General features: G+C 46.4%; 1 protein-coding gene across 10 annotated transcripts in view; it reads left to right on the top strand.

The window, feature by feature from the left end:
* Window positions 1-27,925, top strand: part of LOC144509098 (carnitine O-palmitoyltransferase 1, liver isoform-like) — a 304,253-nt gene that overhangs the window by 46,782 nt on the left and 229,546 nt on the right. For 9 of the 10 annotated variants that reach the window (XR_013500394.1, XR_013500395.1, XR_013500396.1 and 6 more), the window contains exons 2-8: window positions 7,943-8,104; window positions 9,616-9,755; window positions 13,731-13,902; window positions 17,543-17,644; window positions 20,825-20,962; window positions 25,216-25,293; window positions 25,927-26,034. Coding sequence is in view for 5 of the 10 variants with exons in the window: in XM_078237444.1 (XP_078093570.1) it covers window positions 7,964-8,104; window positions 9,616-9,755; window positions 13,731-13,902; window positions 17,543-17,644; window positions 20,825-20,962; window positions 25,216-25,293; window positions 25,927-26,034 (879 nt within the window). In the remaining 5 variants the exon portion in view is untranslated. The remainder of the gene's footprint in view (window positions 1-7,942; window positions 8,105-9,615; window positions 9,756-13,730; window positions 13,903-17,542; window positions 17,645-20,824; window positions 20,963-25,215; window positions 25,294-25,926; window positions 26,035-27,925) is intronic. The other variant, XM_078237449.1, reaches the window with a different exon arrangement.

The following is a 27,925-nucleotide window of genomic DNA, read 5'->3' on the forward strand; positions in this document are numbered from 1 at the left end:
GTGTCCATGTGCATAGATCCTTGAAAGTTGGCACCCAGGTTGATAGGGTTGTTAAGAAGGCGTACGGTGTGTTAGCTTTTATTGGTAGAAGGATTGAGTTTCGGAGCCAGGAGGTCATGTTGCAGCTGTACAAAACTCTGGTGCGGCCGCACTTGGAGTATTGCGTACAGTTCTGGTCGTCGCATTATAGGAAGGATGTGGAAGCATTGGAAAGGGTGCAGAGGAGATTTACCAGGATGTTGCCTGGTATGGTGGGAAGGTCTTATGAGGAAAGGCTGAGGGAGTTGAGGCTGTTTTCATTAGCGAGAAGAAGATAGAGGTGACTTAATAGAGGCATACAAGATGATCAGAGGATTAGATAGGGTGGACAGTGAGAGCCTTTTTCCTCGGATGGTGATGGCTAGCACGAGGGGACATAGCTTTAAATTGAGGGGTGATAGATATAGGACAGATGTTAGAGGTAGGTTCTTTACTCAGAGAGTAGTAAGGGCGTGGAATGCCCTGCCTGCAGCAGTAGTGGACTCTCCAACATTAAGGGCATTTAAATGGTCATTGGTAAACATATGGATGATATTGGAACAGTGTAGGTTAGATGGGCTTTAGATTGGTTTCACTGGTCGGCGCAACATCGAGGGCCGAAGGGCCTGTACTGCGCTGTAATGTTCTATGTTCTCTGTTCGTTCTTGCGGGAACAGATTGCTTACCTGATTTCCAGTGGATGTTAAGTTGTTTTTTAATTACATGCCGGTTCGGGTGGCACAGTGGTTCGCATTGCTGCCTCACAGCGCCAGGGACCCGGGTTCGATTCCCGGCTTGGGTCACTGTCTGTGTGGAGTTTGCACATTCTCCCCGTGTCTGCGTGGGTTTCCACCTGGTGCCCCGGTTTCCTCCCACAATCTGAAAGACGTGCTGGTTAGATGCATTGACCCAAAAAGGCCCCGGAATGTGGCGACTAGGGGAAATTCACAGTAACTTCATTGCAGTGTTAATGTAAGCCTTGTGACTATTAAATAAGCTTTTACTTTACTTTTTACTTAACTTCAGATCTTATTAATGGAGTGTGTAACATCAGGGCCAAAGGCAGAGGTTAGAGTAATTGGCAAGGAAATTTACACCTGCAAGATCATTGCATGCGCATGATACTATTTCGCATTGTCCTGTTGTGGCAACATCTCCTGCAGCACCCTCCTGTAATTGTAAGGTCTCCTTCAGTATACCCCTGTTGTACAGTCTCCCTCAATACGCCCCCCGTTGTACAATCTCCTTCAGTACACCCCTGTTGTACAGGCTCCTTCAGTACACCCCTGTTGTACAGTCTCCTTCAGTACACCCCTGTTGCACAGTATCCCTCGGTACACCCCTGTTGCACAGTATCCCTCGGTACACCCGTGTTGCGCAGTCTCCCTCGGTACACCCGTGTTGGAAGGTATACTGTTTGATTAGTAGAATCCAAATGAACTGAGGTATGGAAAGCAAACAAATATTTGAAAACTCCATGAAGATGGAAATATTTCTGCTGTTAGGAGTGTCTACCTCCAAACTGATCTTGTGGACAATAACACATGCTGACATAACCAGTGTGGGTCAGAATGCTACTTTTAAATAAATCAAGGCTTTGGGGAGATGCCAAAGCAGTAGCGAGTCCAGCTTAAATCATAGCTGAGAGAAGACTTTTAAAATGCGATCTCTATTTAAGTTGAATCACTGCTAAATTTGGATTTATTTTCCAAGTCAACTAATACTTTCAAATAACAGGAAGCAAATTTCTGTCAGGAATCTAGAGAAAACAGGACATGGTCAGCTGTTAGGCAGTATCTGTGGAAAAAGGAAGGTAGAGTTAATGGTTCAGCTGTATGACCTTTTGTCTGAACTGCAACACGCGCAGCTCAGAAAGAGGGACTGAGAGTAACGGAGGCTGCAATTCTCCGACCTCGTCCACGACTGGGTTCCCGCTGCTGTGAACGACGAGTTGACTGAGCGCCAAATTCTCCGTTCTCACTGGTCGCAGTGGTGGGGAGAACGAGATCGGAGAATCTCGTTTCTGGGTGGCACAGTGGTTAGCACTGCTGCCTCTCAGCGCCAGGGTCCCAGGTTCGAATCCTGGCTTGGGTCACTGTCTGGGTGGAGTTTGCACGTTCTCCCTGTATCTGCGTTGGTTTCCTCCGGGTGCTCCGGTTTCCTCCCACAGTCCAAAGATATGCGGGTTAGGTGGATTGGCCGTGCTAAATTGATTGCCCCTTTGTGTCAGGGGGACGAGCTAGGGTAAATGCATGGGGTTATGGGGAAAGGACCTGGGTGGGATTATGGTTAGTGCAAACCACTAAGGTAGGGACATGTTTGGCACAACTTTGTGGGCTGAAGGGCCTGTATTGTGCTGTAGTTTTTCTATGTTTCTATGTTTCATAGAAACCCTACAGTGCAGAAAGAGGCCATTCGGCCCATCGAGTCTGCACCGACCTCAATCCCACCCAGGCCCTACCCCCATATCCCTACATATTTTACCCGCTAATCCCTCTAACCTACTCATCTCAGGACACTAAGGGGCAATTTTAGCATGGCCAATCAACCTAACCCGCACATCTTTGGACTAGACCCCATGGGCTGAATGGCTTCCCATTGCACTGTAGGATTCCATGATTCTATGAATCCAGGCCAGAGAATAGGCAGCGAGGACCACAGGAAAAAAGTGATCTTGTACACAAGTAAAAACATGATCTATAAAGTGATTATGAGGACAAGACATTCCTCAAGTAAAGAATTGATGATATAGTGCAAATGAGAGGAAGTAAATTAAATATACTTTGACAGACAGCAGAAATGTGAATGGTTGCAGCAGAATAGTAGATTGGGAGGGTAACAGGGAAAAAGCTCCAGTGCCACATTATTGTGGTGGACATTAAGGTCAATCTCAGGGAAGCAGACCACCTTTCTGGCTTTGTCCCAATCCGGGATCCCATCCCAAACACCATCCCACTACCTCCTATTATTCCTGGAGATGCTGGTGCACCCACCCCAAGTTACCAGCGAGCCGAGACAGAAATGGGAGTGGTGGTTAAGCCCTGATGTTGGGGGGAGTTTAAGGATATTATTAAACTAGAAAGAGTGCAGAAAAGATTTACTAGGATGCTACCGGGACTTGATGGATTGACTTATAAGGAGAGGCTGGATAGACTGGGACTTTTTTCTCTGGAGCGTAGGGGGCTTAGGGGTAATCTTATAGAGGTCTATAAAATAATGAAGGGCATAGATCATCTAGATAGTCAGTTGGGCGGCACGGTAGCACAGTGGTCAGCACTGCTGCCTCACAGGTCCAGGGACCCAGGTTCGATTCCCGGCTCGGGTCACTGTCTGTGTGGAGTTTGCACATTCTCCTCGTGTCTGCATGGGTTTCCTCCGGGTGCTCCGGTTTCCTCCCACAGTCCAAAGATGTGCGGGTTAGGTTGATTGGCCGTGCTAAAATTGCCCCTTAGTGTCCTGAGATGTGTAGGTTAGTGGGATTAGTGGGTAAAATATGTAGGGATATGGGGGTAGGGCCTGGGTGGGATTGTGGTCGGTACAGACTCGATGGGCCGAATGGCCTCTTTCTGTAATGTAGGGATTCTATCAGTATTTTTTCCCAAATGTACGGGAGTCCAAAACTAGAGGGCATTAGGTTTAAGGTGAGACGGGAGGTGATACAAAGGTGTCCAGAGGGGCAATTTTTTCATACACAATGTGGTGGAACGAGCTGCCAGAGGTAGTCGGAGAGGCGGGTATAATTTTGTCTCTTAAAAAGCATTTAGGCAGTTACATGGGTAAAAGACGGGTAGAGCGACATATGGGCCAAAAAGCAGGCAATTGGGACTAGCTTAGAGATTTAAAAAAGGGACGGCACGGACAAGTTGGGCCGAAAGGCCTGTTTCCATGCTGTAAGCCTCTATGACTCTTTGACTCTGAATCAATGATCTGTTCAGAGGGCTGCAAAGTGCCAAGTGAAAACTTGAGGTGCTGTTTCTTGAGCTTGCGCCGTGCTTCATGGCAATGGTGTAGGAGGTCAGAGTTGGGTCGGGTAATTAAAGTGGCAAGCACCTGACAGAAGTCTGTTCCCTCCATTGGGCGTGGATAATTACTGGAAAAATATACTGCTGATAATCCACAAATGATTTTCTTTTGTGCCCAGAATACAATATACTGGATAGGATAACAGCACAGAAACAGGGCGGGACCTGTACACTTGTATAGAACTAATTGATTTCATAGCTGTAATCTAATCTTTGCATAATTGTCTGTGGAATATGTACTACTATGGAGGCTTGGCCATATGGGTGTTATCGAGGCAGCTGCCAAGCTACATTGCACCATACAAGGTGTTAATGAGGTGGGGGAGGGGGGGGGGAGTTCAAGATTGTTTCTTTATGAGCTTCCTCCTTGAGATGATTTCACATTTTCTGATTACATTCCTGTTTCTAATCTTAGTTACTCAAGCACTTTGTTAACCAAGGTGATAGTAGGACTTTGCACTGAATTAGCTGAACGATTTGCCTGAATCTCTCATCACAAACTCCCCGCGCCCCTCCCCCCCAATTGCGTCTAACACGAACAGTATATATACTGCACGAGTGTGATATTCGCTTTTCCCTCCCAGCATCCTTGTTACGCCTCCCAACGAGATTACTAATTTATGCTCCATTGTTTATAGATTTGTACTATAGATCTTGTACTCAGTTGAGTCCAACCTTTCCAACTACCACAAAAAAGAAACTTGTTTTTCCGTCTCCCTCGTCTCAAAGCTGCAAAGCTATAATTAAACTGGTTGGAGCGCCATTCCCTGCCGGATGTCATTTATATGCGCACCATTAATCATGTGTGCCCTGCCCAATGGCAGATCAGGTCCGAGGATTATTTTCTTCTCCGTGTCTCTCTGTCTCATGACAATCTTCTTACTTTCTAAGAACTTTCTTCAGTCTCCCTTCCTCATTTTCCTCGGCTCTTCCTGCCATTTTGTCACTTTAGTTTGTTTAAAACGTGGGCTGTCCAGCCTCTCTGCCGTTTCCTAATTACGTTCAGAGGATGTCTTTGTTTATCCATCCTGCTCAGCTTCATCATTCGTTGCTTTTTCTCTCCAACGCTTCCTTTCCATTCTTCTCAAAACCCAGAGCAGCACACTGGCGAGCACTGCTGCCTCACAGCACCAGGGACCTGGGTTCAATTCCCGGCTTGGGTCACTGTCTGTGTGGAGTCTGCATGTGCTCACCGTGTCTGCGTGGGTTTCTTCCGGGTGCTCCGGTCTCCTCCCACAGTCCGAAAGACATGCTGGTAAGGGTGCATTGGGCGTGCTACATTCTCCCTCAGTGTACCCGAACAGGCGCCAGAGTGTGGCAAGTAGTGGATTTTCACAGTGACTTCATTGCAGTGTTGTGACACTAATAAATCAACTTTAAACTTCAAAGCTATTGAGCTTTTCAGTACAGCTATTCAGAACTTGCAGTTCACTGGTAGGTGGAAGGTGCAACAAAGAAGTAAGAACAAGGATTTGAAATGGGAAAGGCTGTATCTAGTGAGAAGGGAGAGAGTTGGTAACTGGAAAGGTGAACAGACAACTCAAGAAGCAGCTTGTAATGGATTGATTTGGGATGGTGGTATTGTATGCATGTGAGACCTGGACCTTACAGAACAAGGAAGCTGACTTGCTAAATAACTTTAAAATTTCTATACTGTAGGTGATTATTTTGGTTGCAAGTCTGTTTAATGTCAAACAAGCAAACTGTTAACTTTTGAAATGTGAGAGTTTTTATTGCCACTTGCAACTAGCTGCAGAAAGAGGACGTGAAACAACTTCTCAATGTAGAGAATGGTCCTTGGTTTGGCATTGCAAAGGAGTGTGGAAATCACACCGCAAGTTTATTATTGTCACAAGTAGGCGTGACATTAACACTGCAATGAAGTCACTGTGAAAATCCCCCAGTCGCCACACTCCTGTTAGGGTACACTGAGGGAAAATTTAGCATGGCCGATCCAGTCTTTCGGACTGTGGGAGGAAACCGGAGCCACCCGGAGGAAACCCACGCAGACACGGGGAGAACGTGCAGACTCCGCACAGACAAAGACCCGAGGCGGGGAGTCCACCTCGGGTCCCTGGCGCTGTGAGGCAGCGGTGCTAACCATGTGCGGCCATGCCGTCACTACCAATGCCAGTGGCACTTTTCCCCAATAAAGGGAGATGTTGCTCGACTCTGCCGCTGTGCCACTCCACCTGAGACATTATCAGCTGTTTTGTTTAGCACTTTGCCTCTGGCATTTTTTGTCTTGTTTCAGATTTGCAGCATCTGTAACATCTAACTTTGTCGTCCACACTTGGATGGCCTACAACCATCCTCCTCACCCCGAACCTGTAACCCTTAGCACACCTGCCGCTGTGTGATATGGCTGTACCTGAAGCTCTCGCTGGTTTTGGAATGTATCCAGAGTTTTTTTATGGGGGACAGGATGCGGTGAGAACATCCATGTTAAAAATTAGAGAGAGTCTGCAAAAAGAGCTTTTGAGAAAATCAACTGTGAACCTGAGCTGAGAATTAATATTGTCGCTGCCTGATTTTCCCATGCCTTACTTTTTCTGAAATAGGTTGGTTATTTGTTGCACTGTTCACAGTGCAGCAAATAACAAAATAAATTCCCTTTGCTGCTCTGTGAACAATGCAGCGAGGGAACTGAAACAGATTTTGTATCAATGAGGTAAAAGGAATAGAGGCTATGTGAAAAGTTATACTTTATTTATTAGTCACAAGTAGGCTGACGATAACACTGCAATGGAGTAACTGTGAAAATCCCCTAGTCGCCACACTCTGGCGTCTGCTCGGGTACAACTGAGGGAGAATTTAGCAATGGCCACTTCATCTAACCTGCACATCTTTGGATTGTGGGAGGAAACCAGAGCATCCGGAGGAAACCCACGCAGGCACGGGGAGAACGTGCAAACTCCACACAGACAGTGATCCAAGCCGGGAATCGAACCCGGGTCCCTGGTGCTGTGAGGCAGCAGTGCTACAGGGTAGAAAGAGGTAATTAGAATAGGAGGAAGTTCCTCGTGTAAGCACTGGGCATAAACGAAGACTAATTAGTCTGTTTCCATGCATCTTTAGAGTCTGCGTGTTTCTGTAGTTGCTGCTGATTTTCCAATGCTGCTTTTGATTAAGTTGCCTGTTTGAAAGGATATTGTTAGTGGTCGATGTGGGGGGAAAAAGTGCTTGCTTGAGCAAAACAAAAGTTTCAAAAGTAATTGGATGAATACTGACACAGGTGAAGCCATGGTCAAGTAGGGGAATTAAGTTAAATTGAATTGATTTATTATTGTCACATGTATTAGTATATCGTGAAAAGTATTGTTTCTTGCGCGCTATACAGACAAAGCACACTGTACCTAGAGAAGGAAAGGAGAGGGTGCAGAATATAGTGTTATAGTCACAGCTAAGGTGTAGAGAAAGATCAACTTAATATGAGGTAGGTCCGTTCAAAAGTCTGATGGCAGCAGGAAAGAAGCTGTTCTTGTTCGAGCTCATTGCACTGGGTATGTGCTGAAGCCTGCAATGGTAGTTTGCCTAAGCTAGGGTAGAGTTAAAGATCAGGATAGCCAATGAGTTTAAACCAAGGCTTTATCTTACCTGATGCAATTTTTCAAAGTCACCTCGAACTGTTGGCTAAGATAAAGCGTTGGATCAAACCCGGGAGCGGGTGCGATGCCTCATCCTGTCAGCTTGGATCTTGTCTGATCGAGCACAAGATGGGATGCATAATGTCTCGTCTTGTCAGCCTGGGTCTGGTTTGTCACTCATGTGGGGACCATGATTGGCCTTAACTTGAATTGGCTGTTTTGATTAGAATTAAAGCATCGCAAAGTACCAATAAAAAAAAGAGATGGTATCCATCAGCATATGTAATGGTAGCATCTCCCATTCTTGTTTTGCAGCTGGTAGCGTAACAGGAGAACATGGCAGAGGCTCACCAGGCCGTTGCGTTTCAATTCACAGTCACCCCAGAGGGCATCGACCTCCGGCTCAGCCACAATGCGTTGAAAGAGATCTACCTCTCGGGCATCAGGGCCTGGAAGAAAAGATGCATCCGAATCAAGGTGAGTGCCTTCCATTCAAGATCAAGTCTACCCACGGATCGAACCTTATGAGTAAAGGAGGAACAAGCAATGATAATGCCAATGGATGTCAAAGGGAGATGGTTGGATTCTCTCTTGTTGGAGATGGTCATTGCCTGGCACTTGTGCGGCTCAAATGTTACTTGCCACTTATCAAACCAAGCCCAAATGTTGTCCAAGTCTTATGGCTTAAGGACATGGACTGCTTCAATGTCTTAGGAGTCACGAATATTATGCAGTCACCTGTGAACATTCCCAATTCTGACATTGTGATGATGAAGGGAAGGTCATTGATGAAGCAGTTGAAGATGGTTGGGCCTGGGACATCACTGAGGAACTCCAGCAGTGATGCCCTAGAACTGAGATGACAGACCTCCAACAACCACAAACATCTTCCTTTGTGCCAGGCACGACTCCAATCAGTGGAGAGTTTCCCCCCTGATTCCTATTGACTACAGTGTTGCTAGGGCTCCTCGATACCATATTCAGTCAAATGCTGGCCCAAATCCCGACATCTCCACTCTCCCAGCTCCCCACTCCCTGGCTCCCCGGCCCTGCTCTTCAGCTCACCGTCCCTTGGCTCACAAGCCCCTACTCCTTGACTCTCTGGCCCCCCTCACTCTTCAACCCGCTCCTCGGCTCCCAGGCTCCTCCCTCTTGGTTCTCTGAAACTGCGATCGGCTCCCTGGCCCTCACTGCACAGCTCCTCAGGCTCTGCTTCTTGGTTTTCCCAGGTCCTGAACTCACCACCGCTGGTGTTCGTTGCCCCTCCTGCAATTACAGGTTGTTTCTCTCCCACTTGAGCCTTTCAGCAGCAAACATGGATGAGAAATGGCCTGCAATTGGAGGAGCAGATCCATGCAGAATCCTCCATCAAACCTACCTGTTCAACTGGCATTTTGAAACTGGGCTGTGGGGCCCGCGGGCTATATGTTGCCCAAACCTGTTTTTAAGCATTGAGAAATAAAAGGTTAATTACACATTATATGTAATGTTGGAGAAATGTATAAGGTGTTTCTTTTCCCCCATTATAAGAGGTTGATTGTAGCATGTAGCCTAACATAAGCTCATGTACAGAAAGAGGCAAGCTTCCCTGCCTACATGCACAGTGATTAGCCCTGATGCCTCAAAAGGCCAGGGAACCAGGTTCGATTCCCAGCTCGGGTCACCGTCTGTGCGGAATCTGCATGTTCTCCCTGTGTCTGCTTGGGTTTCCTCTGGATGTTCCAGTTTCCTCCCACAGTCCGAAAGACATGCAGGTTAGGGTGCATTGACCATGCTAAATTCTCCCTCAGTGTAACCCAAACAGGATCCAGAGTTTGGCGACGAGGGGATTTTCGCAGTAACTTTATTGCAGTGTTAATGTAAGCCTACTAATAAATAAAGAGTGGCTAACTATAAATAAATAAACTTGTAAACTTGTACTGAAAAGTAATTTTATTTCGATTGAAACCAAAGTGTTAAAATTGTGTTTTGCTTTCTCCTCTTTGCAGAACAACTTTGCGAGCGGTGTGTACCCTGCTAGCCCATCCAGCTGGCTCTTTGTGGTATTGACTGTTGTAGGCACCATGTATACAAGAGTTGACCCCTCAATGGGAATGATAGCCAAGCTTAAGGACCACCTTCCTCTAAGGTGAGAAATTATCAGTGACGAGTGAGACTGTGCCAGGATATGGATTCAGTCTTCTCTTGAAAGATTGGAGTATGCTGAGCATTGGACTCCAGCTTTCCTTGGTTCATAAGTAAAACAAACCTCTCCCTGTGACCCAGTTATGAGATTTTTTGAGAACAGATATTCACTATCCTTCTCCAGTCTGCCAAGCCCACATAAACACAGGGGAGTACATCTGAATCATGTCAAACAGAATATGGGGCATTTTTAGCACTCGTGTACTAAACAAATCTTAGTGCCTTGGGACACTTTACAACACTAAGGGTGCTGTATAAATGAAAGTTGTTGTTAAATGCTATTACTGCACTAAAACACTCAATGTGGGAACAAGAAAACCCCATAAAAGTTCAGGTGTAGTAGAAACTGGACACCAAGAATGCTTCAGTCTGTCAGACAATATCTATCCTGACCTCTCAATATGCCGTGAACTTGAGTGTTAAACAACGGTGGCACAGTGGTTAGCACTGCTGCCTCACAGCGCCAGGGACCCGGGTTCAATTCCAGCCTCGGGTAACTGTCCGTGTGGAGTGTCTGCGTTGGTTTCCTCCGGGTGCTCCAGCTTCCTCCAAAGATGTGTGGGTCAGGTAGATTGGCCAAGCTAAGCTGTTCCTTAATGTCAGTGGGATTAGCAGGGTAAATACATGGGGTTATGGGGATTGGGCCTGGTTGGGATTGTTGTCGGTGCAGGCTCGTGAGGGGTTGAATGGCCTCCTTCTGCACTGTAGGGATTCTGTGATTCTATAATTCTATGTGCAGTGTGGGTGGTATGAAACCGAGGTAAGGATGTGGCAGTAGCACCCTGTCTATGTGTGTGTTTATCATAGTAAAATGTCCAAAGGTGCTTTCACAGAATGTTATCAAACAATGTTTGACACCAAGCCACACAGTGAAATATCAGGACAGGAGAGAGGTGGGATTTTAAAAACGTCCCGTGTGAGGAGAAGGGCGTAGAGAGGCGGAGAGGTTTGGGGAGGGAATTCCTGAGCTTAGTGCCCCGGCAGCCAAAGGCATGACTGCCGTTGGCGAGGCAAAGGAAATAAACATTGTACAAAATGCCCGAATTTGAGGAGGACAGATTTATTAGAAATATGGAAGCCTTGTGGCTCAGTGAGGTTAGCATCCCTGCCTCTGAGCCAGAAGCTCCGGGTTCGAGTCCCAACCCAGGACTTGATGGCTGAGGAAGGTGCGTTCATTACAGGTTGAGTCCGACAATCTGAAAATCCTTCCAACACGTCAGCTGCTGGTGATAAAAGCAGGAGAGACTTCTGGTTGGCCATGCTTAAAGTGGCACCCCTCAAGTTATAAGCTTCTGGCGACAGACTAGCGACCTGTTCCGAGAATTACTAGCTATGGAAACAGATGGAAGTCTGTCTTAGTGCACCACTAAATGCATGAAGAGAATTGGAAGATATACTAGAAGGCTGGAGGAGGTTACAGAGATTGAATATGCTACAGTTTAGGCAGCTCTTAAGAGACATATTAGAAACTTCAGCATGCTCACACTACATGCTTGATCTTGTGGCTAAAAGATGGTATAGGATGAAATTAGAAAAGAGAAAAATGTAAAGTTTATTTATTAGTCACAAGTAAGGCTTACATTAACACTGCAATGAAGTTACTGTGAAATTCCCCTTGTCGCCACACTCCGGCGCCTGTTCGGGTACACTGAGGGAGAATTTAACATGGCCAATGCAACTAACCAGCGCGTCTTTCAGAATGTGGGAGGAAACCGGAGCACCCGGAGGAAACCCACGCAGACACGTGGAGAACGTGCAAACTCCACACAGACAGTGACCCAAACCCGGGAATCGAATCCGGGTCCCTGGCGCTGTGAGGCGGCAGTGCTAACCGCTGTGCCACCGGCAGACCCCAGAAAGTAACCATGAGTCAATGTCCTGTACTAAATTCCACAGGGGTCACTTTGGCTCAGTGGCAGCATCTGTACTAATGTGTATCACCTGTTTGTTATTCCTCTGTGCTGTTATGTACACTTTCCTGCATTAAATTTCATCTGCCCCTGTTCTGTCCACTTAAATATTTCATTCCATCGTTCCGAAGCTTTCTTCCTATGATTTCGCTGCCCCTCCTAGTTTGTTATGATGTGGAAATTTGCCAACTTTGCATTGAGTTTCCACATTCATTTATTTATCTATTTATGTAAATTGGTAAAGCTAGCAATCCCAGCGCTGGGCTCCAAGGCATCCCTTAATACGTCACTCCCCCGACTTGGAAAGAACCCTTCCAACAAGTAGTTGTATACGACCCTACCACCAATTTCTTCCCCTCTCCTGAAGTTTGCTCTGAATCCCCCCCAGCTTTGAATTTGACTGGTGTGGATCTTTGTCAAAGGCCTTTTGGAAGCCAGATGCACTCACTGCAGAGGGCTGCGCAGTAACCCACATCCTGACCAGGCAAAAAACTTTGCAAATGGCAAACTTTGGCGCGAGCCAGTCAGTCATCCATAACAAAAGCAACAGGGACCAAAGGGTTCGTTTTAAACTAATCCGCCATTCAGGAAACTGATAGGATTGGACGCAAGGCTTGTTTTACACCCCGCCTGAGGTTACTGTCCATTGAAGTAGTGAACCAGCAGTTTCATGACCACTTCTCAGCTTTAATTGCCAATATTTATTTTTTCCTGAATTCAAGCTCTCAAACTGCCATGATAAAATTTGAATTCTCATTCTGTGGATTACTGGTCCAGGTCTCTGGACTACCAGTAGAGAGGCGATGGCCTGGTGGTATTATCGCTAGACTATGAATCCAGAAACTCAGCTAATGTTCTGGGGACCCGAGTTCGAATCCCGCCACAGCAGATAGTGGAATTTGAATTTGAATATCTGGAATTAAGAATGATAACCATGAAACCATTGTCGGTTGTTGGAAAAACCCATCTGGTTCACTAATGTCCTTTAGGGAAGGAAATCCTTAGGGAAGGAAATCTGCCGTCCTTACCCGGTCTGGCCTACGTGCGATCCAGAACCATAGCAATGTGGTTGACTCTCAACTGCCCTCCGAGGGTAACTGGATGGGCAATAAATGCTGGCCATCCAGCGACGCCCATGTCCCATGAATGAATAAAAAAAATTATGACTCGAAGATCCCTTGATACTGTTTGGAGAATAATTCTGGTATCCTGGGGCGGCACAATGGTTAGCACTGCTGCCTCAATTCCCGGCTTGGGTCACTGTCTGTGCGGAGTCTGCACATTCTCCCCATGTCTGCATGGGTTTACTCCGGGTGCTCCGGTTTCCCCCCACAGTCCGAAAGGCGTGCTGGTTAGATGGATTGGCCATACTAAGTTCTCCCTCAGTGTACCCGAACAGGTACCGGAGTGTGGCGACGAGGGGATTTTCACGGTAACTTCATTGCAGTGTTGTAAGCCTGATTGTGACACTAAGAAATAAAGTTTAAAACTCCTGGCCGTAGAATCACTACAGTGCAGAAGGAAGCCATTCGGCCCATCGAGTCTGCACTGACCACAATCCCACCCAGGCCCTATTCCCGTAATCCACATACTTACCTTTAATCCCCTCACACTAGGGTCAATTTAGCATGGCCTATCAACCTAACCTGCATGTCTTTGGACTGTGGGCGGAAACCGGAGCACCCGGAGGAAATCCATGCAGACACGGGGGAAACGTGTCAGCTCCGCAGAGACAGTGACCCGAGGCCGGAATTGAACCCAGGGCCCTGACACTGTGAGGCAGCAGTGCTAACCACTCCTCTTCTTTTAACTGATCCGTCAAAGATGGATGAATTGTTTGTGAGAGGTTGTGGTACACATGTTAGCTATTACACTTACCTTCAAAACAACAGTGACTACATTTCAAAAGCTTTTCATTGGCTTTGTAGTACATTGGGATTCCCTGAAAAACTCTTTAATTTCCTTATTTTACAGCTACACTTTAACGTACCTTTGCTTGTCTCTTACAGAAGATACTTGTCACATCAGGGTCAAAGTCTGGTCAGTGCACTGCTGTTTGCAACAGGGCTGTGGCTGGCACTGATTTTTGTGATGCGTCAGATCCTCAAAGCCCTGCTCTCCTACCACGGCTGGATGTTTGAAGAACATGGCAAGGTGTCCACTACCACCAAAGTCTGGTTTGTAAGTGCTGTAGCATCACTAATCTCCTGCCTAAAAATGTAATTCTTCCCCTTGTCATGTCTCCATACCCGCCCTTGTGAAAGTGCTGACTGCTTGCTCAAGACACAGTTCCACTGGCACCTCTGGCGCCTTGTCCAAATGGCCGGGAGTGAGCAGGATCATGAACTGACATTGTCAGTGGTTGAATACCAATGAGAATAGACCATTTAGACCCTCAAGCCTGTTCTACTATTTAACGAGATCATGATTGATCTGTGATTGAACTCCATATTCCTGCATTGTTCCATAGCTTTAATGCCTTTGAATCATAGAATTCCCTACATAGAATTTGGCCCATCAATTCTGCACCAACTACAATCCCAACTATCCCCGTAACCCCACGTATTTACCCTGCTAATCCCTCTGACACTAAGGGGCAATTTAGCATGGCCAGTCCACCTAACCTGCACATCTTTGGAAACCAAGAGGCAATTTAGCATGGCCAATCCACCTAACCTGCACATCTTTGGAGTGTGGGAGGAAACCGGAGCACCCGGAGGAAACCCACGCAGACACGGGGAGAATGTGCAGACTCCACACAGATAGTGACCCTAGGCCGGGAATTGAACCCGGGTCCCTGGCGCTGTGAGGCAGCAGTGCTGCCACCATGCTGCGAGGACAAAATACAATCAATCTCAGATTGACGGGTTTTTGTTTCAATTCCCATATAGAACATAGAAAAATACAGCACAAACAGGCCCTTCGGCCCACAAGTTGCGCCGGTCATGTCTCTACCTACCTAGGCTTATAAATAGACTTACCTATAACCCTCAATCCTATTAAGTTCCATGTACTCATCCAGAAGTCTCTTAAAAGACCCTATCGAGTTTGCCTCCGCCACCACTGACGGCAGCCGATTCCACTCACCCACCACCCTCTGAGTGAAAAACATACCCCTGACATCTCCTCTGTACCTACTCCCCAGCACCTTAAACCTGTGTCCTCTTGTAGCAGCCATTTCAGCCCTGGGAAAAAGCCTCCGAGAATCCACCCGATCTATACCTCTCAACATCTTGTACACTTCTATCAGGTCACTTCTCATCCTTCGTCTCTCCAAGGAGAAAAGACCGAGCTCCCTCAGCCTATCCTCATAAGGCATGCCACCCAATCCAGGCAACATCCTTGTAGATCTTCTCTGCACCCTTTCAATCATTTCCACACCCCTCCTGTAATGAGGCACCCAGAACTGAGCACAGTACTCCAAGTGGGGTCTGACGAGGGTCTCATAAAGCTGCATCATTATCTCCCGACTCCTAAACTCAATCCCTCGATTGACGAAGGCCAGCACACCATATTTACAACTAATAATTGATTTAGCATCAATTGACACTTGTGGCAGAGAGTTTCCAAGCTTTTGCCATTTTGTGTGTGGAATTGTTTCCTAGATTCACCCCTGGAAGGTCTGACTCTAATTTTAGATTTGTCTCTATTCCTAGACGCTCTAACCAACGGAAATTGTTTCTTTCTGTCGACAGTATACCTTTCGTCTTTTGAAAACTTTGATCAAATCACCCCTTAACCTTCCAATTCCAATTAGAATCAGTACAACCTAGTTTGTCCATTCTTTCCTTGTAATTTAGCACAAAAGAAGATGGTTGTGGTTACTGGAAATCATTCATCTCCATCCCAGGACATGAATGCAGGAGTGGCTCGGGGTAGTGCCCGAGGCCCAACCATCTTCAACTGCTTCAACAGTGATGTGGAGATGCTGGTTTTGGACTGGGGTGGGCACAGTAAGAAGTCTCACAATACCAGGTTAAAGTCCAACAGGTTTATTTGGAATCACGAGCTTTCGGAGCGCTGCTCCTTCATCAGGTGAGGAATCCACTCACCTGATGTAGGAGCAGTGCTGTATCCTGAGCAAGCAGTCAGCACTTTCACAAGGGCACCTGATGAAGGGGCAGCGCTCCAAAAGTTCGTCATTTCAAATAAACCTGTTGGACTTTAACCAGGTGTTGTGAGACTTCTTATTGTGCTTCAACAGTGACCTTTCATCCATCAGAAAGTCAGAAGTGAGGATGTTTGCTGATGATTGCACAATGTTCAGTTCCATTCCAGTACAAAGTAGTCCGTGCCCCTGTGCAATAAAACCTGGACAAGTACAAGGCAATGACCATCTCCAACAAGGGAGAATCTAACCGCTTGGCATTCAATAGCATTACCATTGCTGAATAGAGATGGTCATAGAGACTTATAAAATTTTAACAGGACTCGACAGGGTAGATGCAGGGAGGATGTTCCCGATGGTGGGGGAGTCCAGAACCAAGGGTCACAGTCTGAGGATTCGGGGTAGACCATTTAGGACGGAGATGAGGAGACATTTCGTCACCCAAAGAGTGGTGAGCCTGTGGAATTCATTACCACAGGAAGTAGTTGATGCCAAAACATTGAATGTATTCAAGAGGCGGCTGGATATAGCACTTGAGGCAAATGGGATCAAAGGTTATGGGGAGAAAGCGGGATTAGGCTATTGATTTGGATGATCAGCCATGATCGTTATTAATGGTGGAGCAGGCTCAAAGGGCCAGATGACCTCCTACTGCTCCTATCTTCTCTGTTTCTATGAAGCCGCCCCCCTATCAGTTGACCAGAAACTGAACTGGAGCCATATAAATATCGTGGCTATCATAGTTTGCAGATGACACTAAGATTGGTGGCATAGTGGACAGTGAAAAAAGTTATCTCCAATTGCAGCGGGATCTTGGGCTCAATTGGGCCAGTGGGCTGACAAATGGCAGATGGAGTTTAATTTAGACAAATGCGAGGTGATGCATTTTGGTAGATTGAACCAAGGCAGGACTTACTCAGTTAATGGTAGGGCATTGGGGAGAGTTACAGAACAAAGAGATCTAGGGGTACATGTTCATAGCTCCTTGAAAGTGGAGTCACAGGTGGACAGAGTGGTGAAGAAGGCATTCAGCATGCTTGGTTTCATTTGTCAGAACATTGAATACAGGAGTTGGAATGTCTTGTTGAAGTTGTACAAAACATTGGTAAGGCCACACTTGGAATACTGTGTGCAGTTCTGGTCACCCTATTATAGAAAGGATATTATTAAATCAGAAAGAATGCAGAAAAGATTTAGTAGGATGCTACCGGGACTTGATGGATTGAGTTATAAGGAGAGGTTGGATAGACTGGGACTTTTTTCTCTGGAGCGTAGGAGGCTGAGGGGTGATCTTATAGAGGTCTATAAAATAATGAGGGGCACAGATCAGCTAGATAGTCAACATCTTTTCCCAAAGGTAGGGGAGTCTAAAACTAGAGGGCATAGGTTTAAGGTGAGAGGGGAGAGATAAAGAAGTGTCCAGAGGGGCAATTTTTTCACACAAAGGGTGGTGAGTGTCTGGAACAAGCTGCCAGAGGTAGTAGTAGGGGCGGGTACAATTGTCTTTTAAAAAGCATTTAGATAGTTACATGGGTAAGATGGGTATCTAGGGATATGGGCCAAATGCGGGCAATTGGGATTAGCTTAGGGTTTTTTTTAAAAAAAGGGCGGCATGGACAAGTTGGGCCGAAGGGCCTGTTTCCATGCTGTAACCCTCTATGACTCTAAGACTGGAAAGGAAGAAAAATAACTTTATTTGTATTTCTCTTTTAGACTCTAGTGAAGATCTTCTCAGGACGCAAACCAATGTTATACAGTTTCCAGAACTCCCTTCCACGTCTACCTGTTCCATCTGTAAATGACACCTTAAGAAGGGTAAGACTGAAGAGCTTTTAATAGCCAGTTTTAAGCTTGACTGGCTGTGGGACAAGAGCAAAGTGCTCAAAACAGCCCTTAGCCTCCAGGTATAGAATCTAGGAATCGTTAATGAGAGCATCTTCATCTGTGACCTTTGGGGATTAATAAGATTTTGTCAGCATGTTTGTGAGGAACAGTACCAAGTTGCATAACAAAATACAACTGGAACTGGGGAAGCACAGTGGTTAAAACTGCTGCCTCACAGCGCCAGGGAGCCAGGTTTGATTCCTGGCTTGGGTCACTGTGCGGAGTTTGCACATTCTCCCTGTGTCCGCGTGGGTTTCCTCCGGTTTCCTTCCGCAGTCCAAAGATGTGCGGGTTAGGTGCATTGGCCATGCTAAATTTCCCCTTAGCGTCAGGGAGACTAGCTGGGGTAAATGCATGGGGTTATGGGGATTGGGCCTGGGTGGAATTGTGGGCGGTGCAGACTCAATGGGCCGAATGGCCGCCTCCTGCACTATAGGATGTTAGAATGTAACCGGTGACAACTTTGTATTGGATGCAATGTGACCAATGGGAACAAGCTGTAAGGATCAGCTGACTCAGTAAACGATGGAACCAATTACAGAATGAAGTGATGGTCAGCTGACTCACTATAAATAAGAACCTGTTGGGAATTGTGGGGAGCTTAAAGTGGCCCAGGGCGAGGTTAGCGTGTCAACCAAGTTAGCACAGACTTGTGGTTGGAACTTCAGACCCATGACCTTATCCAGCTGTATTTGTACAGCAATGAGGCAATACCAACAAGGAGAGTCATTTTTCAAATGTGGAGTGATGAAGTTTCTTTATTAAACCCTTTCTTTGAGTTATAAGTTGGAGTAAGTTTTGTTTTATTTTTATTGTCTGCATTTGAAGAGTTCCTTCTGAAGAAACATAGGATTCTATAACTGGCATATAATTGGAATAAGGACCTGGAATAGTGACAAAACCAAGTTAGAGTTTAAGATTTTCTGTTTGATTGAGTGGCATTTTTAATCTAGCAATATTCCAGCCTTAGTTATGTTCTAGTGATGCACTATGCACGTCTTGAAATTGGTTTATGTTTAGAGTTCCCTTCTACTGAACCTCCGCCCCCCCCCCAAAAATAAACTAGCTACTAATGTTCTTTACAAGTAAAGGACAAATGGTGATAGTCAATTTCAGGTTAAAGTATTTTTATTTCAAGATATGAGTGCAGTTTATTTAGAATAAGTGTGTACTGCATTGAGGTCAGTGAAGTGTGTGAAAGGTGTAGTATGTGGATGCAGGCACTTGCATTAGTTGTCATTCCAGATGATTGTAAATTTGGGAAGCAGTCTGATAACGGTACACACGAGGGAGGAAGGTCCATGTGTGATCATGGGAGTGGCACAGTGGTTAGCGCTGCTGCCTCACAGCGCCAGGGACCCGGGTTCGATTCCCGGCTTGGGTCACCGTCTGTGTGGAGTCTGCACGTTCTCCCCCGTGTCTGCGTGGGTTTCCTGCGGGTGCTCCGATTTCCTCCCACAGTCCAAAAATGTGCGGGTTAGGTGGATTGGCCACGCTAAATTGCCCCCTTAGTGTCAGGGGGATTAGCTAGGGTAAATGCACGGGGGTTATGGGGAATAGGGCCTGGGTGGGATTGTGGTCGGTGCAAACTCGATGGGCCGAATGGATTCTATAACATATAATGCTGAGCTGGATGGTCTTTTTCCTGTTTGTGAAATGAGAGTTTTAACTGGGAGGGTGTTTCCCCTGACTGGGGGAATCTAGAACCTGGAGGCAACATCCAGGAGCATTTAGGACTGCAGTGCAGCGAAACCTGGCCGCGATTCTCCAGCTGCCCGAAAGCCGGAGATTTCTGCCCGACTTCAATGGACCTTTACATGATCTGCCCCTCCGCCCGCTAGAATTCCAGTGGCGGGAGGGATGGGAGAATTCTGGCCCTATTCTTTCAAATGATTGCAAATCTTTGGAGTTCTGTACCCTAGAGGTTTGTGATTACACCATTGTTGAGTATATTTAAGGCTGAGATGGACATATTTTGGGTCTTGGGGAATCGAGGGATATGGGGAGCAGGCAGGAAAGTGCAGTTGAGTCAAAAGGTTTGAACGTAGAACATTACAGCGCAGTACAGGCCCTTCGGCCCTCGATGTTGCACCGACCTGTGAAACCAATCTCAAGCCCATCTAACCTATACTATTCCAATATCATCCATATGTTTATCCAATGCCCATTTAAATGCCCTTTAATGTTGGCGAGTCCACTACTGTTGCAGGCAGGGCATTCCACACCCTTACTACTCTCTGAGGAAAGAACCTACCTCTGACATCTGTCCTATATCTATCACCCCTCAATTTAAAGCTATGTCCCCTCGTGCTAGCCATCACCATCCGAGGAAAAAGGCTCTCACTGTCCACCCTATCTAATCCTCTGATCATCTTATATGCCTCTATTAAGTCACCTCTTAACCTCTTCTCTCTAATGAAAACAACCTCAAGTCCCTCAGCCTTTCCTCATAAGACCTTCCCACCATACCAGGCAACATCCTGGTAAATCTCCTCTGCGCCCTTTCCAATGCTTCCACATCCTTCCGATAATGCGGTGACCAGAACTGTACGCAATACTCCAAGTGCGGCCGCATCAGAGTTTTGTACAGCTGCAACATGACCTCATGGCTCCGAAACTCAATCCCTCTCCCAATAAAAGCTAACACACCGTACGCCTTCTTCACAACCCTATCAACGTGGGTGCCAACTTTCAGGGATCTATGCACATGGACACCGAGATCTCTCTGCTCATCCACACTACCAAGTATCTTACCATTAGCCCAGTACTCTGTATTCCTGTTACTCCTTCCAAAGTGAATCACCTCACACTTTTCCGCATTAAACTCCATTTGCCACCTCTCAGCCCAGCTCTGCAGCTTATCTATGTCCCTCGATAACCTATTGCTAACCTGTTAGCTATTGAATGACGGAGCAGGTTTGCAGGGGTGCATGGTCTACACCTGCGCCTATCTTTTAGGGTCCTGTTTTTATTTTCTTGCCTCGGTGACTTTGACGCGCAGTCGGACCGCTCCTTCACCTTCCATTGCCACTTGTACATTTAACTGAGGTCGTTTATTGGTGAATATTCAGGGAGTGTCTTTGAACTTATTTCCCCTCCATCTCCCTCAAGTTTTTGGAGTCAGTGAGGCCTCTGATGAACGACGAGGACTTCCGACGGATGAAGGCTTTGGCAAAAGACTTTGAACGGAACATGGGGCCTCGGCTGCAGTGGTACCTTAAACTCAAGTCCTGGTGGGCTACCAACTATGTGAGTTCAGCCCTGCATTTTAGTTAATTGATGCCTTTTAAAACTGTTACCTAACTATTATTTTTCACACCAGGGCCCCCAGGAATCAAAACTAATAGGGCTGTTTTGAGTAAATAACCGAAGGTACTGAGGTTGAGTCAGTCGTTCTTACCATTTGTTTCTTTGACTGGAAAGAAAGAGTTTCTTTATTAGTCACAAGTCTTGCATTAACACCGCAATGAAGTTTATAGTGAAAGTCCCCTAGTCGCCACATTCCGGCACCTTTTCGGGTACACTGAGGGAGAATTTAGCACGGCCAGTGCACCCTAACCAGCACATCTTTCGGATTGTGGGAGGAAACTGGAGCACCCGCAGGAAACCCACGCAGACACGGGGAGAACGTGCAAACTCCACACAGACAGTGACCCAAGCCAGGAATCAAACCCGGGTCCCTGGCGCTGTGAGGCAGCAGTGCTAACCCACTGTGCCTCCGTGATTAATGGAAGAAACTGGGGTTGGGGACCTAATTAAAATAGCTCATTCAAATATAAGAAATAGGAACAGAAGGAGACCTGCTGTTCAGTTTCCACTCCACTTTCTCACCTGCTCCCCATATCCCTTCATTTCCTGAGAATCCAAGGATCTTCCCCAGTTTTGAATCACAACCCTTTGAGTGATTAAAGTTCTCCTCATCTCAGCCCTAACTGACCTGCCGCCCCTTATCCTGAAACTGTGCCCCCTTGTTCTAGATCCCCCAACCTGGGGAAACAATGGAGGGAATTTTCCAGTCCCGCCTATCATGGGCATTGTAGTGGGTGGAGGGCAGACTTTGCAAATCCCGTGGTTGGCACACCTGTGAAAATCCCATGGTCGCCACACTCGGGCGCCTGTTCGGGTACACTGAGGGAGAATCTAGCACGGCCAATGCACCTAACCAGCACGTCCTTCGGACTGTGGGAGGAAACCGGAGCACCCGGAGGAAATCCACGCAGACACTGGGAAGAGCGTGCGGACTCTGCACAGACAGCGACCCAAGCCGGGAATCGAACCCGGGTCCCTGGTACTGTGAGGCAGCCGTGCTAACTGCCAAACCTTTAGTCTGTTTACCTAATCAACCGTAGCCAACTCTCGCTTCGTATCTATGTAATTGCTGTTGTTTAAGATCTTGATTTGTGATTGGAGTATGTTGTTTTCTAACTTAAAGTAGAATTCATTTGGATAGTGATTGCTATTTCTCAGTGGATCTTTTACTATGACGTTCATTACTAATTAACTCTCCTTCGTTGCATAATACTGAACCTAAAATAGCTTTATCCCCAGTTGGTTCCAAAACATATTGCACAAGGAACCTGTCACAAAAACATTCAACAAATTCACCTTTGAAACCACCTTTGCCAATTTGATTGATCCAGTCTATATGAAAATTGAAGTGCCCCACATCTATTATAGAATTGAATCGTAGAATTCCTACAGTGCAGATAGAGGCCACTTGGCCCATCGAGCCTGCACCGCCTCCCTGACAAAGCATCCAACCCAGGCCCTCTCCCTATAACCCCCACATATTTACCCCACTAATCTCCCCCAACCCACACAAAGGGGAACAAAGGGGAAATTTAGCCAATCCAACTAACCTGCACATCTTTGGACTGAGAGAGGAAACCGGAGCAAACTGGAGGAAACCCACGCAGACGCGGGGAGAATGTGCAAAACTTTGAGTTGATTTATTATTGTCACATGTATTAGCGTACGGTGAAAAGTATTGTCTCTTGTGCGTTAAGAGAAGGAAAGGAGAGGGTGCAGAATGTAGTGTTACAGTCATAGCTAGGGTGTAGAGAAAGATCAACTTAATGTGAGGTAGGTCCATTCAAAAGTCTGACGGCAGCAGGGAAGCTGTTCTTGAGTCGGTTGGTGCGTGATCTCAGACTTTTGTATCTTTTTCCCAACGGAAGAAGGTGGAAGAGAGAATGTCCGGGGGTGCGTGGGGTCCTTAATTACGCTGGCTGCTTTTCCGAGGCAGCGGGAACTCCACACTGACAATGACCCAAGCTGTGAATCAAACCCGGGTCCCTGGCGCTGTGAGACAGCAGTGCTGGCCATTGTGCCACTCTGCTCCTCCACATTACATTGCCATTCTTACAGGCTCCAATCATTTTTTATTTAATGCCCTATCCAATGGTATGGCGACTGCTAGGGGATACCAGTAAACTCCTCCAACCAGCATTCTCTCACCCTTGCTATTACTAATTTCCACCCACACTGAGTCTACTTCCTGATCTTCTAAACTTAGATCTTTTCTGACTCATATCCTTACCTCCTCCTTTTTTGTCAGAGTTACCCCCCTCCTTTATCTTTCTGCCTTTTTAAAAAAATGTTGTGAATCTTGGAATATTTATTTCCCAGTCTTGGTCACCTTGTAACTATGGACGGGTATTGCTGCCATCCTGCCCCCGTGGTGTGTTTTCTGGCAGTGGAGGCAACCCACCTTCAGCCGCTGGCAGGATCTTCCAGTCCTGTCGACGTTTGCGGCGTTTTGTGTGGCCCGCCCGTCCCACTGGAGGGTGGGGGGGAGATCCACCGCGGGGGGGGATTGCCTTCAGATCTGGAGGATCCTACTGGTGGGACGGGCCGGAAAATACCAGACTATGTCTCTGTCATTGTGGTTAGATCTAAACCATTTAAAGTTAAGGTTTATTTATTAGTCACAAGTAAGGCTTACATTAACACTGCAATGAAGTTACTGTGAAATTCCCCTAGTCGCCACACTCCGGCGCCTGTTCGGGTGCACTGAGGGAGAATTTAGCATGGCCAATGCACCCTAACCAGCACATCTTTCAGACTGTGGGAGGAAACCGGAGCACCCGGAGTGAACCCACGCAGACACGGGGAGAATGTGCAGACTCCACACAGACAGTTACCCAAGCCGGGAATTGAACCCGGGTCCCTGGCGCTGTGAGGCAGCAGTGCTAACCACTGTGCTACCTGTGCCACTAGCTCATTTATCAGGTCATGATACTCCCTCAGCTACAGTGATTTCCATTTAACCACTATTTCCTGCATTGACCTTATTCTCTGATGCACTATTACCACTTAGCTCTCTGACTTTTCCTGTCCAACTCAGCTTGTCTTTAACTATGTACTTTTCTATTGCCTCAACTTTTATCTTTGGATGTCTGATTCTCCCTTCATCTGGACCCTCCTCCCTCTCTGTTAGTTTAAAGCCATTTTTCTTGACTCACCGTATTTGTTGTGGCTCACCAACATTGAGCGCCACAGCAAATATGGTGAGAATCCTTTCTCTTTAAACTTTTCAAATCTCCCCTCACATGAACCCTGCTCATACTCCTTCAGCAGAACCTCTTTCTTAGTCGAAGACAATTGCAGAGACTGAGACTGCTCCTTTTGTTGTCTTCTGGGGACCCATTCCTGCCTCGCACGCAGCCACTCCAACCCGACCCTGACCAAATCTGAAGTATCTAGCCAAAGGAACGAAGTGTCCACATAACTTTGTCCCTGCTTGATACATCGCAGTGTCCAAAGTTCAGAGTCTAACTGGTTAAGCTGTAAATTTAGTGCAATACTTAGATTTCCTCAATACTGGTATAAACTACTACCTTTATTTGGAGGGATGATATCTTAAAACTTACCAACTAGTCACTGTTAGCACTGGTTCCTCACTATTTCCTTCTGTGCTGTATCATTCTATAATTCTAACAGATCAAGATCTGTACTCGTATGAGTTGGGCTATTTTTAAGCCACATGTTAACTGCAGAAACTACACCAACCACTAAGATTAATCTTTAAAACAAAAGTTTATTTATTAGTCATAAGTAATCTTACATTAACACTGCAATGAAGTTACTGTGAGAATCCCCTAGTCGCCACACTCCAGCGCCTGTTCGGGTAGACTGAGGGAGAATTTAGCATGGCCAATTCACCTAACCTGTACATCTCTGTACTGTGGACTTTGGACCCGGAGGAAACTCATGCAGACACGGGAAGAACATGCAAACTCCACACAGACAGTGACCCAAGCCAGGAATCGAACCTGGGTCTCTGGTACTGTGAGGCAGCAGTGCTAACTACTGTGCCACCGTGCTGCCCGTGGTCCTCGAGCAGTGGGTACAGATGGTGGTCCTGTTCTTATGAAGTTTTAAATTCCTCCTTTAGTTGACTTATGCAGCAAACAAAAATTCTCCAAACAGAAGGGTTTGATGCAGTGAATGTAAAAGGATTTCTATTAGGGCTATTTTACCATCATATTACACCATTCCAGGTAAGCGATTGGTGGGAACAGTACGTCTACCTACAAGGACGTGAGCCAATCATGGTCAACAGCAACTATTATGCAATGGTGAGGATTTCTTATCAATATTATTTTTGGGGTTCAGTTTGAAGTAGATTTAAATTTGAAGGGCCACGGACATAAGTGTAGGACACAAGGAAGAGGGAGTAAATGAATTGGGGGTTGATGGTGAGAACATTGACTACCAGCTGGATAGGTAATGTTCTTCTATGTGCTGACTGGCAAGAACAGTTGTTGCCCCGTCACCCTTTCCCAGTTTCCTCCCTCCTATCTTGCAGGTACTCATAGGGCCAATAGCCCACGAGTGACTGCTGTCATCACCAACATGGCTATTCTTCATGTTGGCCCTTTTGGCAGGCTGATCTTGGGCATAGTTGACCCTAATCCTTTTCTCGCACGACTTGTAACAGTGGGGACAAGAGAGGGGCGCCAATGGCTAAGTGATCGGGAATGACAATCTTGGCTTTTTTTTTCACTTCCTTCGATTAAGGAAGCTCTGGATGCCACACCTGAAATCAGCTAACTCAACATGAGACCAAATATTGAACCTGGGAGCTTATGTGGTTTTTATGGCTCATTCTGGTCTCTAAGTCATGACGGGGTGGTGGTGGGGAGGGTGATGTGGGTGGAATTATTTAGCATGCCGTTTACCTTGGAATAATTGTTACCTTCCAACTTCAGGATTTCTTGTATGTGACTCCGACATCAAGTCAATCTGCACGTGCCGGCAATGTAGTCCATGCTTTGCTCCTTTACAGACGGCGACTTACCTATGAGGAAATCCAACCGGTAAGCACTTAACCTCTGTGATAACATTAGTTAATGATGTGGCTGGTGTACTCTTGCACTATTTCAATGACTGACTAGATGTTTGGAGGGCAGACCTTGTACTTTGAACAGGAAATAGCAAGAAACTTTACAACTACCTGAGATGCAGGGTGGAATTATCCTTGCTTTTTCCTTTTCCTTCCTTCCAGTTGCATAGCAGAAGTTTCATGCTCATATCTCCCAGCCTGGTTAAGAACTGGTAATACTCCCACCCTGATTATAGGCAGGTGTTGCCTTGTAGGGCTGGGACCGCATGCTAGATGGTTTGGGCAACTTCCGTCCATCTCTCCTTGTGAAAATCCCAGCCAATATAATACAAATCACCTTTTATTTTGCCAGTGACCATTTTTACCATATGAAGCAAGGCTGTTTAACCGTGAGGAGCATTGCGGGAAGAGCCTTATACCATCCCCACAACGTTCATTCACACTGGACTAGATCCTCCTCGGTCTTTTTGGCTCAGTTAAACGCTCCCTTTACAAACTAGCTCTTCAGGAAATGTTAATTCCACGTGTTTGTATCAATACAATCAGTTACTGTGCGGTGAATAAACTGTGTTGTCCTATATTTTTGTCTGTGTTACCCAAGGGACGACTGGATCGACTCTTGCAGGGGTAGGTAAATCTCACCAGTTTGAAATTATGAATTGGACTGGAGTTTCATTATTGAAACCCTCATAGTAAAGGGAAAAGCACCCCCCCCCCTCAAAACCCTCATAGTAAAGGGAAAAGCACCCCCCCCCTCAAAACCCTCATAGTAAAGGGAAAAGCACCCCCCCCCCTCAAAACCCTCATAGTAAAGGGAAAAGCACCCCCCCCCCTCAAAACCCTCATAGTAAAGAGAAGTTGTAGTGAGCACCACGCTGTCCTTGGCCTTTTGCAATGTTCCAGTGAACCCCAACGCAAACTGGAGGAACAACACCTCATCTTCCGATTGGGCACTTTACAGCCTTCCGGACTGAACATTGAGTTCAACAACTTCAGAGCACAAACTCTCCCCTCCACCTTCACCTCATTTCCATTTATTTTATTTCATTTTGTTTCTTCTTTTCATCTCATCCAACCATTTTTATCTTCTTTATTTCTCACTTCCATTTTTCCACTTCTCCATTCCCGCTGAACTTCTTGCCCCCCCCCCCCCCCCCCCCCTTCAGGGCAACTGCCTAAACCATCTCTACCTCTGTTCTGCCATTCATACGTTCTGATCACTTTTACCACCTTTCTCAGCTTTCTTCACCCTCATTTACGTTCCCTTTGTCCAATTAGAGACTCCCCCACCCCATCCTTTTGGTATAAATCTCTGATTTTCTTTGCCCTTAGTTCTGACAAAGGGTCATCCAGACTCCAAACGTTGGCTCTATTCTCTCTCCAGAGATACTGTCAGACCTGCTGAGATTTTCCAGCATTTTCTGTTTTTGTTTCATTATTGGTTTGCCCATCAACGGTGTTAAAGTTAGGAATTGGGACTTAACAGGTCGACAGTTCACTATAATAACTTTCCCATTATGAGTGGCACTAACCGGGGGGGGCAGGGGTGCACTGCATTCCAGTTGTGGCCATGTACTGAGGGATGGCAAAATGAAAAGGGATGAATGAATGTGCCCTATTCTTGCACACCTCCTGGCAGCTTGTTAAAGAACAGATGCCTTGGAACAGATGGCCCACCAGCCCTATCTGTCAGGAAGGAATGACTCTTTGAATTTCGGTGAAAGGATTGTAGAAACAAATGGAGGTCATTTAACCCCTTTCATCTGTTCTGTCACTCAGTGAGACCATGGTGGATCTGTTGGCCTAACTCCATATACTCTTCTTTGCCCCTTATACCTTAATACAATTCATGAACAATTTCAGGA

The sequence above is a fragment of the Mustelus asterias genome, chromosome 21 (assembly GCF_964213995.1).
Source record: "Mustelus asterias chromosome 21, sMusAst1.hap1.1, whole genome shotgun sequence".
NCBI classification, from domain to species: Eukaryota; Metazoa; Chordata; class Chondrichthyes; order Carcharhiniformes; family Triakidae; genus Mustelus; species Mustelus asterias.